A 14,628-nucleotide genomic window follows, 5' to 3' on the forward strand; every position below is an offset into this window, starting at 1 on the left:
AGAGAGGGAGACCTCATTGTGGTCTTCAACATCCTCGTGAGAGGAAGAGGAGGGGCAAGTACCGACCTCTCCACTCTGGTGACAGGCAGGTCTCAAGGAAATGGAATGGAGCTCAGTCAGGGAATGTCTAGGTTACGCATCAGGAAAAGGTCCTTCACCCAGAAAGTGGTCAGGCACTAGAACAGGTTCCCCAGGGAAGGGATCACAGCACCAAGCCTGACAGAATTCAAGAAGCTTTTGGACAATGCTCTCAGGCACATGATGTGCTTCTGGGAATGGTCCTGTGCAGTGACTGGAGTTGGAACTCAGTCATCCCCAATGGGTCTCTTCCAGCTCAGCATATTCAATGATTTTACTCATTTAATTTGCTTTCATGAAAGAGCTCTGCAGATGCAGCACCTTGCCAAATAACTCCACTCCTCTTCCAATGTTTTGATCAAAGTGTGTGTATGGAGAGGGAAGGGGTGATTGAACACCACAAAATTATCTTCCACCAACTCCCATTACTTTCTTCTGCTAAAAGAGTGGCATCAGTTTTCAGTTTTCAAATTTCAGAAATGTCATTAATAAAAATATCACAAAGGCTGTGGTTTTTTTTTAAATAAAAATTGTAGAGTTATATCAGAGGATTAAGGTGGCCATCATTTTCTATAACACCACCAACACACCAGAATTTGGCTTTCAAACAGAAACTGAAGAAAAAACTGCAATGTGAGATATGACCAACAAAGCTCAGTGCAACTTGGACAACGGAGCTTCTCTTTATAAAGCAGGCCCAGGTAAAAACCACAAATACTCTGAACAGCTAGTGAGCAGTCCGGTGTCATCTCTACCACAGAAGTAAAAACCACATTAAAGAAAGGAAAAAGAACAATTAATACTTTAAACAAAATACTCTTTTTATTAGAGTATTTTTGATTAAATATACAGAACTCAAGATTGCTATTTAAAATTTGTATCACTCAAAAGCTTTTCCCTCTAGAAGGATGGTAACACAATCTCAGTGCATATTATATGGAAGGATCATACCTCTCAAATGTCCTGCTCATAAATCAGAGCAATACTTCTTGTACTTGGTGTGCAAGCAAGGAGTGCTGTAATGTAATTAACAAACAAAAAATGCACCACCAATACATATATAGTCAGCTCCACGACCAGTGATACAGAGATCCACAGCATCACTTGTCTTCAGGGATGAAGGAGAAAACAGTTCCTGACCATGGAAAAGTAATAGGCAACAGACTCATATCTGTACAAGTCATAGGCATTCCTCCTTCATAAGGACTGCAACTTTAACCACTAGTTTGGAAGATTCTCTGAAGCCTCCATTGTACTGGGGGCATGGAGGCAGAAATCTTGCCAAAAAAAGGGAAAGAAACATGACCCTACAGCCCTCATACAGCTCCAAATACGACCATCGAAGGCAGCCTGGTGAAGCACTTGCTTATACTTGAAATTCATCTGCTCTGGATTGGCTTCTGCACTGGAGCCTTGGCACCTGCTTGTTCCTCTGTTCCACACACAGGTCATTAACAAAGCAGTGAGTGGAGGTACCTACACCCCAGCTACTCCCACTTGCAGTTCCTTGAGCACACCCTATTACTATCAGACTTTGTATATATTCATATACGTTTAGAAACATATAAATATATGTATATATATATATATGCAAACTTTATACTTTTTTTCATCCACACACAAATACTACAGCCAAGACCTGCAGTTCTGTGACTTTTCATACAGTTGAGCAAAACCTAAGCAATTGTCAGCTTTCAATTACACACGGCTAAGTTTCATAGACTTATTTTTAAAGAACTGAAAAATGTTTAGAAGTAAGTTTGGTCAAGGTCATCACTGCACGTGGTACAGGCAAATCTGCTTAAGTGGTACTCATCAATTGTGTTGTGATTGAATGTCCAATGGCAGATTTCTTCAAATAAAAAATCTGGACAATTGAGAGGTATGCAGAAAACTTGTCTTAAATACTTGAAGATACACGTGCAATCTTACAGAACACAAGCTACAGTTACGGACATAACAATATATCTTATTAACCAATAATGCATAAGAACTTAAAACCAGTCAGTGAAATCAGTTCAGCCAGTGACTTCCAAAAAAACTGTACCTCAGCTGCTTTGAGGGGGGGGGAAAAAGGAAAAAAAACAGCAGGGAAGGAAACGCAGGTAAGTTTAACACAAAAGTTTTAATATACATTTTAAAAGCTGTTTTATTATATATTTTTATATATATATGCTATGTATAAAATAAATTTAAAACAGGAGGAGAAAATACCTTTTTATATGCTTCAAATTAACATAGACCAGTAATTCCATAAATGAACATTTTACCATCTTTGTGGTAAAAAGTTGACATAGAAGTTCAAAAACATACAATACTTATAAAGAGTTCAAAAGATACTTTTTCTAAAAAAAATGGAATTTAAACATAATTTTCTCTTCCCCTACCATACACTTCAGTTTTGTATGTCAGCATCAACACATTTACAGAGTATTTGAATGTCACATCCTCAGAACTGGGAACAAAGCAGGTAAAAGAGCTAGTGGCGTTAAAATTTAGGAGTTTTCTCCCAAATAACTCTACCTGCTCCCCAGTATTCTCCTGAAATGAAAGCTATCAGCATTCATCACCCAGTCTGAGGTATGGGCAGAAGAAAATCTGTAACTGGTACTCTCCAACCCAACTTGCTTCTGCTAAAATATAGCAACAATCTATTGATAATGGTAATTGGCAATGGTGGTGGACAATCTCTTACCTCCATTCAGTTTATATATAATTTAATCCCGGTATTAAATAAAATTGAAGCATAGTATTAATGCTTAACGTAAAAAAAAAAAATACAAAAAAACTCCAAAACACACAAAAAACTCCAAAAAAACAAAACACCCAAACCCCCCAACTTTAAATCTTTGAAATTATATTTAAATGTTGTTCCTGGTTTTAAAGCTTCACATAAAACATTGGACAGAAGGATGACAATTTTAAACCAAGTGAGCACCTAAAAACATACCATAAGTAAAAATGAAATCAATCATCTCTCCACTTCATAAAAACACAGAAACCCTGTCAGCAACAGTAGTACACTCAGAACGAACAACGTCAAAAGGAGCATCTAGAATACTCAAGAGGCTTGCTATGCTACTTCTCTTTATTGCCCATTCTCTCATTTGTATGGATGGCCACTGCATGATAAGATGCCTGTGGATAGTTGTCTTATCTTCCTTTCACCACTGCTGCCAGCTGAAGTCGTCATTGCTGCCAAAGACCAAGAAAAATCCTAGGATCGTGGCAAAGATGACTGTATTCCCAGTAAGAACGAGTGCACATGCACCCCAGTAAATCTGTGAACAGAGGAAATTTAGTTAGATGTGTTTGGAGCTGAACAAGACAAAAGGTAATATCTTACTGTCCCATTTTCAACGAAGTTCAGCAACACGTCCATGATGCAAGAGGCGGAATCTCACTATCTATGGTTACGCCAAGCAGGCTAGGTTTACCCAAAATTACCTGACAAATTCACAGCCAGCCAAGCAGCACTGCAAGTTTCTTCTAGCTGTACTCAAAGCATTGGCTAGCAGGCACAACTGGTTTGGTATGTAAAGTAAGGCTTGATAACAGCATCAAACACAACTGCAGCCACATCTTACAGCTATGTAAGACTTTTTAAAATGGATATTTAAAGTCTTCAAAATGCCAGCAGGTATCCCAGTAACAAAAAAGAAGGTGGATGTTTTCACAGGAGAGTAAGTGGATTACTCAAAGGGTGTGAGGCATTCAAACTGCCCATCTGAGCTGTTCTTGCCTAAAGACATTTATGAAAGCATATGCCGTGTTTTTTGACTTGGTAGTGCTTTCTGTCATTCACACAAAGTGAACTTTTTAAGTATTTTAGTGAAAAGCTGTACACTGGGAAATATGTAATGAGAATTTGGAAGTTTAAGAAATTGACATAATCATAATTTACAATATGGTTTACAGTGAGTACAAAAATGCCTTTTTTTTTGCTTTTTTTTTCTTTTATTTATGCTGCTTTAGCCCAACTATTCCACAAATTGTCTTTGAAGTATTCTTTACACTTCTATATTTGGTTACTTCCCTGTTAAATTTTCACAGTATTTTTCTGTCTCATTTTCTCTGCATTGTATTGTTAGGCTTTATTCTGTGACCACATGAAGCAACCATGGCAACCACAATGTTCTGCCGTGCTCATGTTTCTGTTTTAATTTTTCTTGCAAAAAAAAAAAAAAAAAAAAAAGTCTTATTCTGGTTCCAGAAGTAAGTAATTTTAAGACTTATTCAGTGCATGAAAGCTTTACCTTCAACAAAAAGAACAAGCACAAAACCCAGTGTTTTCTAGGAAAAAAAAGACAATCACAAGTTGAAATATTACTAACCAGTTCTGCTCTTGCAAACACTATGGGCAGCCCAAATGCTGAGACCACAATCCCTGTTGTAAGGAATATTGCCAGCTCCTTGCAGGCATTACTTGTAGCATCTGTGTCATCTACCAATCTTCTTGCTATGCAGTATGGGATAGGAGAAAGGATGTAAAAAACCAGAACAAACAGTGGCCAGTATTGGCTGAAAACGAAAGGAAAAGTTTTAGTTAGCTGGATTTAATTCCTGCTCTTCTTAAAAATCAGTGCAAGGCATTTTCCCCATTCAACATCCCCATTTAGAAAAGACAGACAATCCCAGAGAAGGCAAATCCTTTACCTTGGAATAAGTTGTCATTAATCCAATAGACCATGTGTGTGAGTGGCTTCAGCTGACTTCAGTTGCAGGAAAGCTCACTAACTGGATTCATAAAGCAAGATTTCACTAGGCAAATCTAATGCCACCTCACAAGGTGAAATTAACTCCAAGTTTATCCTGTCAGCTGTACTTAAGAGATATCCTCACAGCATCCCAGACTAGATTTCTCAGGTACACAAATGCAGGTGCACATTGTTTCAATAAAACTGTACTGCATTGTTTTAAGGGCAACTACATAATGGTCTTCACACAGGTTTGTGTCACTAGCACTAGGTTTATAACAAAAGAAAGCTGGCCTAGGTATTCTAGTCATATATGTAGAAACTGCAATTCACAACCAATAACAGGTCTATCAACAAGATATTTGGTATTTATTCAACAGCGAATAGGTAAATTTAAAATATTTTCTGTAAAGTCAGCATTCTTGCAAAGAGTCAAAGCCATAGGCCTTACTAACTGAACACTTTGGTCTGCTATTTTGTATCTCCTGAAAACCAAGAGATAGGACTCACATCCGGAAAGCACAAATAACAGGTGCGATTAGTGAGATGCTACATTACAAATGTGGGACACAGCCAAGGATCCACCTGATTGTCACCAACAGCCCAGCTACCCTGGGCAGCCATAGAAAATGCAAATACTTCCCTGGGCAACACACACTTGCTGCCCACCTCAGAAGATGCTGCTATCTGATGGTCAGTCACAATAGGACACCAGTAGAGAGAGTCACGGCAATGCATCCTTTTACAGTTTGCAGCCAGGCCAAGTAGTTTAACCTTTGCTGCCATTACTTTTTAGGAATAATTAAATCCTGGATAGTCCTTCTTTTTACCCCTACCCCAATCTTTTGAAGGAAAAGCCAAAAAAGCCCAACCAACCAAAAAAATCCAATTCAACCCCACCCAAAAAACCTGAGGACCCTCCTACACAGAGCGGATTTATCAATCTACCATTACGGAAGCCTGACTTCTCTGAAATTACGAACACACATAAAAGAATAGAGGAATAGAAAGAGAGTGCACGATACTTGTATTGGGGCAGGGCACATCCGAGCATCAAGAACATCAGTCCGACCGCTCCCCCAAAGGACAGGCTGATCAGCGCTACAACGAGAACAAATCGAACCAATCGGAAAGGTGCAATACACCGTGCAAACAAACCCACCGAGCGCCGCCCGCTAACGGACGAGGGGCTCAGCGCAGCCCCGGCCGCCCGGCGAAGTGGGGGCACTTGGGATACCGGCCCGGCCCCTCCCCTCGCCGCGCGCACCTTTGATTCCCGCCATGGCGCCGCCCGTCCCGCCAGCCGCGCAGCACCGGAGAGGTGCGCGCCGGAAACCGGAATTGCCGCACGGAAGCGGAAGCCGCTTCCGGCAATGGTGAGAGCCACGCGCCGGCCCTCCCGGGTCGGCCCCGTGACGCTCATACAGGGCGCGCGCAGAGAGCGGGAAGCGCCGCGCCCTCGCCACCCATTGGCCCCACGGCACGATGAGGGCGGGGCTTCTCCCCGAGCGTTCCGGCGCGGGCCCCGCCCTCGAGGACGAGGGTGACAGCTCTCGGTGCTGCCATGGCGGGGCTTACTCTACGCCTGCTCCTCCTGCTCTGTGTCGCCGCGGGACCCGTGCTGGGCTGGGACCGACCAGGTGAGACCCGCGGGGATAAGAGGGGCTCAGCGCGGCCTGAGCCGCCCTCGCCTCCTCTCCCGGCGCATTGGCGGCTCCTCCGCGGCCTGGCACTTCGCAGTCCTGCCGGTTTAGCTGCAGCCGGCACGGGGGAAGAAGGGCTTGTGCCGGGGTCCGCGCCAGGAAAGCATTTGGGTTTGGGCTCGCTCTAACCGGCTTGTGTCGCAGCCGTGATCCCGCACTGCCCTCGGTGGTGGCTGTCTGCCTGCGAGGAGTAGCCCAGAGCCGCTTTGGAAGGAAATGGGGAACTCTGCCGCGTTTCCCTCTGGGCGTCTGATGTTTCCTAGAGGTTCGTCTCGTAAAGATGCAGGCGTACCGCTTCGGCCTCTGTATCGTCAGCCTTCTGAGAGGAGGCTCTTGTAGCCAAAGAGGAGTGCACCTGCACAAGTGCTGACAAGCAGAAGGAAGAATTTTTTCACAGGAAGGGTGATCAGATACTGGAATGGGTTGCCCAGGTGGAGTCACCGTTCCTGGAGACGTTTAGGGAAAAACTGGACGTCGCACTCAGTGTCATGGTCTGGTTGACATTGTGGTATTCTTTTATCGAGGTTGGACTTGGTGATTGCAGCAGTCTTTCCCAGTCTAATGGATTCTGTGATTCTTTGTGCTGCTTGTTTCAGGGAAGGTTCTGCTGCGGGATGTTCAGGCGCTCACTCTCCACAGAGGGCAATACACAACATCCAGGCGGACAGCTGCGGTCCCTCAGCTGCAGTGCACAGGAGGCTCTGCGGGGTGTTCCCATGTTCCTGAGGTGGTTCAGTGTTACAACAAAGGATGGGATGGCTATGATGTACAGGTAACTGTTTAAAACTTATTAAACTATTTATGAAATCAGTTTTCCCCAAGCTGCTAAGTTCTGAAGGAGCAAAGAGTAGTGAGCTAGGTTGTCAGTTCAGGTGCTTTTTGTTAGATGAGCTCTTGCAGCTAAAACTTAACCTAAATAGTTTTAGGGTTGGATTTTCCAGAACTATTGTAGGTATGCGTTTGAAATATCTTTGAAGAAACTAATGTAAAAGCACGGCATAACAAACCTTTGTTGGTTTTAAACAAAATGGTGCTTGAGTTTATAAAATCAAACTCTTGCAAACCCCAGAGGATAGTTTAGAATTATTATTGCTGTGTGAATATCAGTTTTTCATTAGCATGGAAAGGGCTTCGAAATATTTTTTTCACTTCACCTCTGCCTTTTAAAAACTAAATTTCAGACTTGCTTGACTTTCATTTCCACCTTAGGACGGGAGTGCTAGTCAATAAATAGTCTTGGCTTACAGCTGTTGCTGAGGCCCTTGTCAATAGACAACCAGGAACCAAGGCCCAAAGTAATTGCTAAAACTGATACACTGTTGTGAAAGAACTGCCAAATATTAATGGGCAGTTGGTACTGCTGTACTGAATTGCTAATTTAGAAACAACTGCTTTCTTATTTTTTATCCAAGATACATGTCACGTGCCATTAGAGATCCCTATGTTTGGGTACCTCAAGGGGATGTGAGCCTGAGGACCCACCTATTCAACCAGAGAATCCCCAGTGTAATTGTTAAGTGTTGCATATGGATGCCTAGTGATGTCTGTCCTAGTTTCGTTTGATTTCTGCACAGACACAAATGGACACAATGGTGCAACTGGATTTCAGTCTCACGTATTATGTTTTTGAAGGTGCCATGGAGTTTGCACGGGACAGGCATTTATTAAATAGTTGTTGAACAGAGTACAGCACATTTTTAGAACTATTATTATGTATCAAGAACAAAATAAAATCTCCAAGAGTTACAATTCTTCAGTGTTCTGAAAGAGAAAATATTTTTTAAGTTTTAGGATTTAAAATTCATTTAGTAATCAAATTCCTACTCCTTTTCAAAATAGGAGCTCACAGAAATTTCTTATGTATGGCCAGTAGATGATTTGTTAGCAATTGCATCTTTATTTCAGGGGGTATGTGGGGAAGCAGATGGCTGTTTTCATCTTCGGGGCTTTATGTTTACTTTGTATTTTGTTTATTTTTTTCAGTGGCAGTGCAGAGCAGACTTGGAAAATGCCTACCGTTTTGGACAAATGGAAGTGAGCTGTGAAGGCTACAATTACCCACATGATCCTTACATACTAAGAGGTTCTTGTAGTTTGCTGTTCAGTCTAGAGCTGACTGAAGAAGGTGAAAGGAAAGTGAAGAGCTCTGGAAGCTTTGGCTCTAGCTATTACCAGTTAAGGAAAAATTATTCTGGTTCTGGAGCAATTGTTGTAATTGTTCTTCTTGTTCTTGGTTTTGGAGTATACAAGTTATTCCTCAGCAACCAACAGTCTCAGCAGAGTTCTGGGCACAGTGATGGCTTCTCTCAGCCCTTCTGGCAGAGTCAGCAGGCGCCTCCTCCTCCTCCTGGTTTTAAGTCCGCCTTCACAGGTAGGGTTCAGCCATTTACAGTATTCGAAAGAGCAAGCAGGATTGTCCTTTTCCATGTGTGGTAAGGGAAGGTGGGGTAGAATTAAAACCACAGAATTTGCATACAACTGCCCAATGGGCTTTGGAGCCTACAGCCAGCTTTGTATTTTGCTCTTTGTTCAAAAGAGGAAATAAGGGCTTGGTTTTCCACAGGCTTCCAGGGCAGGCTGCCCTTTGAACCTTTGAAAAGCCACCTCCCATGTTCTACAAGCATTCTTTTAATCACCTGTGAAGTAGCAGGACTGTGAAGAGGAGAGTAATTGTCATAGGTAATCGGGAAAAGAGAACGTTCTTACACAGCCAGAAACAAACCCACGCCAAAGGAGCAGTCTGAAAGTTTACAGAACAGCCTTTCAGCCTTGATATCACTCACAAAGCAGTTGGTGAAGTTGAGTATCATGTACCAACCCTGTGTTTAACAGGGCTTCAGTGTAGTCCCAGCAGCTGAAAGATTTGGTTCCCAGAGCAGAGAACAGTGTCTGTGAAGTGTCATTAGAGGGTACAGCATCTGAATCTCATGTGAGGCCTTTCATCTGAAGTTGAAATTACAAAAGCAGTGACAAAGCTGCTGCTGGGATAAGAGGCAGCTTTTCCCAGAAAACTGGTGATTTCTGTTGCATAAATAAATGGTATTCCTTAGGCCTCATAGTGTCTCAGGGAAATAAATATTACTCATATGGTGTATGATTAACTCATTTAACCGTGTAAACATGCAAGCTGCTCACAGGACTGGAACTGGAAAATTACATTCCCACAAGTTACATAATTTTTTAATAGAGAAGGGGTTTTGGCGAGAAAATACATAACAACGATTAGGTTTACTTAGTTGAAAGTTTTTATTTTAATAATGCTTATTAATGCTTTCTCCAAGTTTTGTTCAAACAGCTTGGCCAGCAGAGGGGACAGTGTAATTCTTTTGGATACCCTTATGCAGGGTGTACACAGCAGAAACTGTCAGCTCTACGTGCACCAGAAAATGAAAGGGAATCTACTTTTGTTGGCTTTGCAAATAGGTTTGCATGTAGTTATGGCAGGTTGTCTGTCTGTGAGGGCATCAGTGTCCATGTGTGGGCACGGCACTGGCTGTACTGTGGTGGTCAGCACGACTCCTTGCCATGACACACAGCTCTCTAACACTGGGCACAGGTGAAACAGTGAAGGGTTATTTTAATTTTCTTTTTCTGTTCAGTCCTTGTCAGTTTATTGCCCCACAACATTTTCTTTGTAAGAGTCTCAAATCTAACAAGGGCAGGGCCTTGAGAATGTTTTTGTGAGGATTGCTGAAAACTGAGACACTTAAAATGCACACTGGGAGTCATATAGTGCTTAACTTGTGATGTGTTTAATAAGGCATGTCAATGACTTGTCCTTAGATTTCAGGCAAAGTAAGGAGGAAAACTGAAATGTGGAGACAGATTAAAAATATTAAATGTTAGGCTACTTCATGCATTTAGTGTCTGCCTTACATTGTGGGAGCAGAGCAAGAGCACATCTCTGAGTATGTATGTCCACATGTTCCAGGAATGTATTAGTCTTTGGAAACATGACAGTAATGAAAAGCAATATTATTCAAATATTGCTGTTAATATTTAATTCACCTAATTTTAAATCCCTTAACGTGCAGAATGTGTCCTGTGAAACTTGTTTAGCTAGACTATCTTAATTAAATTCTGCTTTCTCTCATTTAGTTGTTTGACATGATTCTTAATGTTTACTCTAGATATTTCAACAAAAATTACTCAGTTTTCTGAGTCAGTGTTTAGTTGTGCTTTTGAACAAATGAGTTGGTTCACCTCTGATTAATGTTGTTTTTGCAGCAAATTAAGTAATTTTTTGTTGTCGTTTCAAATCAGCATAATTTAATGGCATATCATCCTAATGAGAGATTATATTTCTCCCCACATATTTCAAAATGAAATTCAACATAAAATCCAGTCTAGACTGAAACTTATTATTTTGTTTTTGTTTTATCTTCTGTGACTTCAAACCCATATCAGTTTGAAGACAAACCAGGCCCTCTAATTTTTACCTTTGCCATCTCTGGCCTACTTGTTCGGGTGGGCATGTTTCAGGGAGACCCTAATGTTATCTTCAGTCCTTTTTATGCTTTATTATGTGTTAAACCTGTGGTTGAGCTTATTCTTGCATCCATGATTTTTGCTAGACCAGAAAATTATTCTCCTTTGGGTTTGTATTTTCTCTTTTTCTTTCTAAATGAAAGACATTCATTCTGACTCAGAACCTCACATTATGCAGGTCACATGTCAAAAAGTTTGTGACTCCCCTTCCCCCACAACCTATTTGATATGCTTGCACTTTCATCAAGGTATTTGTCAAGCTTGGTGACTCATGGGTAATGACAACTTTGCAATGTGATTGCAGTTAGTTTGGCTTTTGATAACAAGTGCCAGACTAGGATTACCAGGAACAATACCAGTAATATTAGCGTTACACTGAGCCACTGTGACTCAAACTGTGCAGCTGTGCTCTGCGAGATTAGGAGCTCTGTGTCTTTGTGGTTTGATCCCTATGCAGTGTTTCCTACTTGATTTGTGTTCCTGCATCTGCTTCTGGCCTGCTTGGTGACCTTCAGCAGATCATTCTTTCTTCGTTTCCTTTCCTATTTTTAATCTAACTTGTCTGTTTATAGATCAGCAGGCAGGGACTCTTTGCATGTCTTGCAAACGTCAGGGTTGTGAGTTGAAGTGGAAGCAGATTTTTAACATAAACTCTTTATAGTAGTGATAGTTTACGTGGGGCTTCCTGCTTTCTGAAATTTGAGGCCTTTCAAGTTAAGCTTGATCAAAAATCTGCTGAAATCAGGAGCAGTTTGTTGTCTAATTTTCTGTTATCTTTAACAGGAGATAATTTTGTTGCAACAGCTGGTTTGAGGATTAGTCTGTTACTAACTTAATGCTTCCTACTTTCATTTTGTTTAAGATGACAACAGCTTTGGAACTCATTCCCACCATGGAACCAGTTCAGGACCAGGATTTTGGACTGGATTAGGAGCAGGAGGCTTGCTAGGCTACTTGGCAGGCAGTCACAGGTAAAATATGCATACTATCAGATTTTAAGCATTTAAGCTTTCAGGGGGTATGCCATATACTATATTGACATTGTTTCTAAGATTTCAGGCCTGTGTCATTCAAGTTATATCATCCTACCACTGGAAGAATTTTGATCAGCTGTTTGTAGCTCTATGACCAGAGACATTTCAAACATGTTTCTGAGGCAGAATTGGAAAGACTGAGGTACTTCATTCTGCTTTCTCTGACCTGGCATGATGACCTGCAAATTTAAATTGGGCATTTAAACAATTTATCTGCAGATTGCCTTAAAACACACATAGTCATACTAAGCATATAATAATCTGTATACAGATTTCTTGTATCAGTATCATTTTTCCTAAAATAAGTCTGGATGGCCATATTTTGTATAGACTTTTAGACATTTAGTATGCATCATGTTTAGATTAACAGTTTAAAGAGAGTACTTTCTGCCATTTTAGGCTTCACTAGAGAAAAGATGAGATTCCTGCAGGGAATCTTCAGAGCCTAAGCAGTTTTCTCTATTTATCAAATAACTTGCCTGTGTATCAAGTCTATTCCTGTAGAAATGATTACAGATTAAGGTATATGATTAAAGAGTAAGGTATATGGACAGGAGTGGGCTAAGCAAATGTGTTGGAAAAGTGGGCTATTTTTAATAACAGATGCCTTGTATTAATTCTGCTAAGAATTTTTCTAAGGTATAATGTGTTAAAGTTTTTATTGACCTTGTATTTCTTAAGGCTTAAATACATTACTCTTGTGTTGAGGCATTATGTTTATGTAGTATCTACATGCAGGTTAGTTTCCTGATTTCTGTACACACCCCCATTTCAGTAGCCACAAATTACTGTTCAGGATAAAAGATCTGAGTAAGTCCAGATACATAAGCAAGCTTCCTAGCTTGGGCTTCTTTTTGTTTATGTCCTTGGTCCACTATTATTTAATTTGGTTTCTTAGGCTTTTGAAATTATGTGCTTCAAAGTGCTGGTGCCAGGAAGTGTGAGAGATACGTTTGCAAATTTCAACAGCAGGAAATTCCATATCCATGGAAGCAAGTAATTTTAAGTGAGTGAGTCAAAGACCATGATATGTTAGTGTTACTGCTACGACCTTTTCAAAATAATTAACAGAAGGATGTGTTCTCTTGCCAAATATGGCTGGGATGTAGGTGATGCCAGAATGCATTTAAACTTCAGATTTCTAGCATCTTTCTTGTCTGACAGAATCTAAGGTAAAAATTTCCTCATTTGCAATTGTTAGAATTCTTTATTCTGAAGAATAAAGGCTAATTTCCTTTTGAAAGTCTACAGATGATATCACAGCACTGGATGTCCTTGCTCTCAATATGTTAAATACATTAAATAGGAATATTTCCAGCTTTGAAGTAACTGCTTAGTTTTCTCTTGGAGGTGCAGTTCTCTTGTTTGGACTGGTGTCCTCTTAATTTTTCCAAAGGCCACTAATGCAGCCTTCCTTCTACTCTGTTTCATGCCAGACCACAGCCATGTTCCTCATATCACAGTATGTGGACAGATCCCACAGCTGTACCTCCTATGCATGGGCACTCAAGGAATTCCACAGAAGGAAGCAGTTCAGGAACAAGAACTGCCTCTGGTAAGGCAAAACACCTTTTAACTTCCTGAAGCTCACAAGACTGACCTATCAAAAACATGCAGATGTTAGTTGCGGTTCAACAAGCATCCTTGTTTTCTTTTCCCAGTTGGTGTAGATGGCATGCAACAATGTCCATTCCTTCCATTCCCTCTGGAAGCAGGGTAGCACTGTGGGGCATGAAATTCCCTGCAGGCCTGTGGTGGTCATGACACCATCAGCATTGGGCTTGTCTTCACTGGCAAGGTGCATTAGTTTAAGGCTTTCCCTTCTGATGTACACTATGCGTATCCTTCTCTAGCAAGTATGCACATTCTCTATAGAATGCAGGTTGTCTAATCTGCAAGAACAGAATGGTTTCCAGGCCAGTCAGCCCACAGTTGCTTGCTGTTCTGCTTCATGTGAATATGTTTATCTCATGCCACCTTCAGCCTTTCTGGAGCTAGAGAGTTCAGTGGAAAGGTCATGGTGGAGCTGACTTTTTTTTCTTTTTTTAATTTTTTTTTTTTTTTTTTTTTTTTTTTAGGCTTTGGGGGCACAAAGCGAAGATGAAATCCTTGACATTATTATATCAGTTATTGAACTAAATCTTGTGTACTTGTACTTCTTTTAGTAGTAGTATACTTCAGAAGTGGATATGAGGTATGAAGGATTAGGCAAAGAATTCCTCACTTTCTCTGTGGACTGTTATTGCTGTTTAGGGTATCACAGGTACTGGAACATCCACTGTTTCACATCAGGAGCATCTCCTACAGAAAAAGCTCATCCAAGTTAAGAAGAATGATGTTACAGTAACCATGTATCTGTACTTGAGGCATTATGGCAGTGATAGCCTTACCAGATTTTCAAAGCATGTATTTTGTTACTCATGTTCTGGGCTTAATTTCACTTGATCCAGAATTTATGATAATATTTTTCCTCTTTCCTGTTAGTCCAGCATATACCTGATACATATGGAGTGCTGTTCTTTGAAGCTACATTTGTTTGCCTTCGCAGAATTCATGTGAAGTTTAACTATAAGTGCAGTCAGCTACTCAGAACTCAGATGAGTTCTTCCTCAGTGGACAAGAGCAAAA

At 40.9% G+C, this 14,628-nt stretch overlaps 2 protein-coding genes across 3 annotated transcripts; one reads left to right on the top strand and one right to left on the bottom strand.

The window, feature by feature from the left end:
• Positions 1-878: 878 nt before the first annotated feature.
• Positions 879-6,108, bottom strand: LEPROTL1 (leptin receptor overlapping transcript like 1). Its single transcript, XM_062492932.1, has 4 exons — positions 6,043-6,108; positions 5,801-5,876; positions 4,413-4,599; positions 879-3,359 (listed from the first exon to the last, which is right to left on the bottom strand). The coding sequence occupies exons 1-4, from the start codon at positions 6,056-6,058 to the stop codon at positions 3,243-3,245; spliced, it is 396 nt and encodes a 131-aa protein (XP_062348916.1). The 5' UTR covers positions 6,059-6,108; the 3' UTR covers positions 879-3,242.
• A 225-nt stretch (positions 6,109-6,333) lies between these two features.
• Positions 6,334-14,140, top strand: SARAF (store-operated calcium entry associated regulatory factor). 2 transcript variants are annotated; one of them, XM_062492933.1, is made up of 6 exons: positions 6,334-6,415; positions 7,075-7,250; positions 8,462-8,849; positions 11,829-11,937; positions 13,437-13,555; positions 14,079-14,140. In XM_062492933.1, exons 1-6 carry the CDS (start codon positions 6,340-6,342, stop codon positions 14,102-14,104), a joined length of 894 nt encoding a protein of 297 aa, XP_062348917.1. In that variant the 5' UTR covers positions 6,334-6,339; the 3' UTR covers positions 14,105-14,140. The 2 variants fall into 2 exon arrangements, with proteins under 2 accessions (XP_062348917.1, XP_062348918.1); XM_062492934.1 differs by lacking the exon at positions 14,079-14,140 and adding an exon at positions 12,019-12,142 and having other exon boundaries at positions 13,437-13,556.
• The last annotated feature ends 488 nt before the right edge of the window (positions 14,141-14,628 follow it).

This window comes from Cinclus cinclus, chromosome 5 (genome assembly GCF_963662255.1).
Source record: "Cinclus cinclus chromosome 5, bCinCin1.1, whole genome shotgun sequence".
NCBI lineage: Eukaryota > Metazoa > Chordata > Aves > Passeriformes > Cinclidae > Cinclus > Cinclus cinclus.

Coding starts and splice junctions, on each gene's coding strand:
- LEPROTL1 (XM_062492932.1), bottom strand. Junction 4,600..5,800: donor TGTGCCCTGCCCCAATACAA/GTATCGTGCACT, acceptor TTTCGTTTTCAG/CCAATACTGGCCACTGTTTG. Junction 3,360..4,412: donor TGTTTGCAAGAGCAGAACTG/GTTAGTAATATT, acceptor CTCTGTTCACAG/ATTTACTGGGGTGCATGTGC.
- SARAF (XM_062492933.1), top strand. CDS start 6,340: ATGGCGGGGCTTACTCTACGCCTGCTCCTCCTGCTCTGTGTCGCCGCG. Junction 8,850..11,828: donor TTTTAAGTCCGCCTTCACAG/GTAGGGTTCAGC, acceptor ATTTTGTTTAAG/ATGACAACAGCTTTGGAACT. Junction 13,556..14,078: donor AGGAACAAGAACTGCCTCTG/GTAAGGCAAAAC, acceptor TTTTTTTTTTAG/GCTTTGGGGGCACAAAGCGA.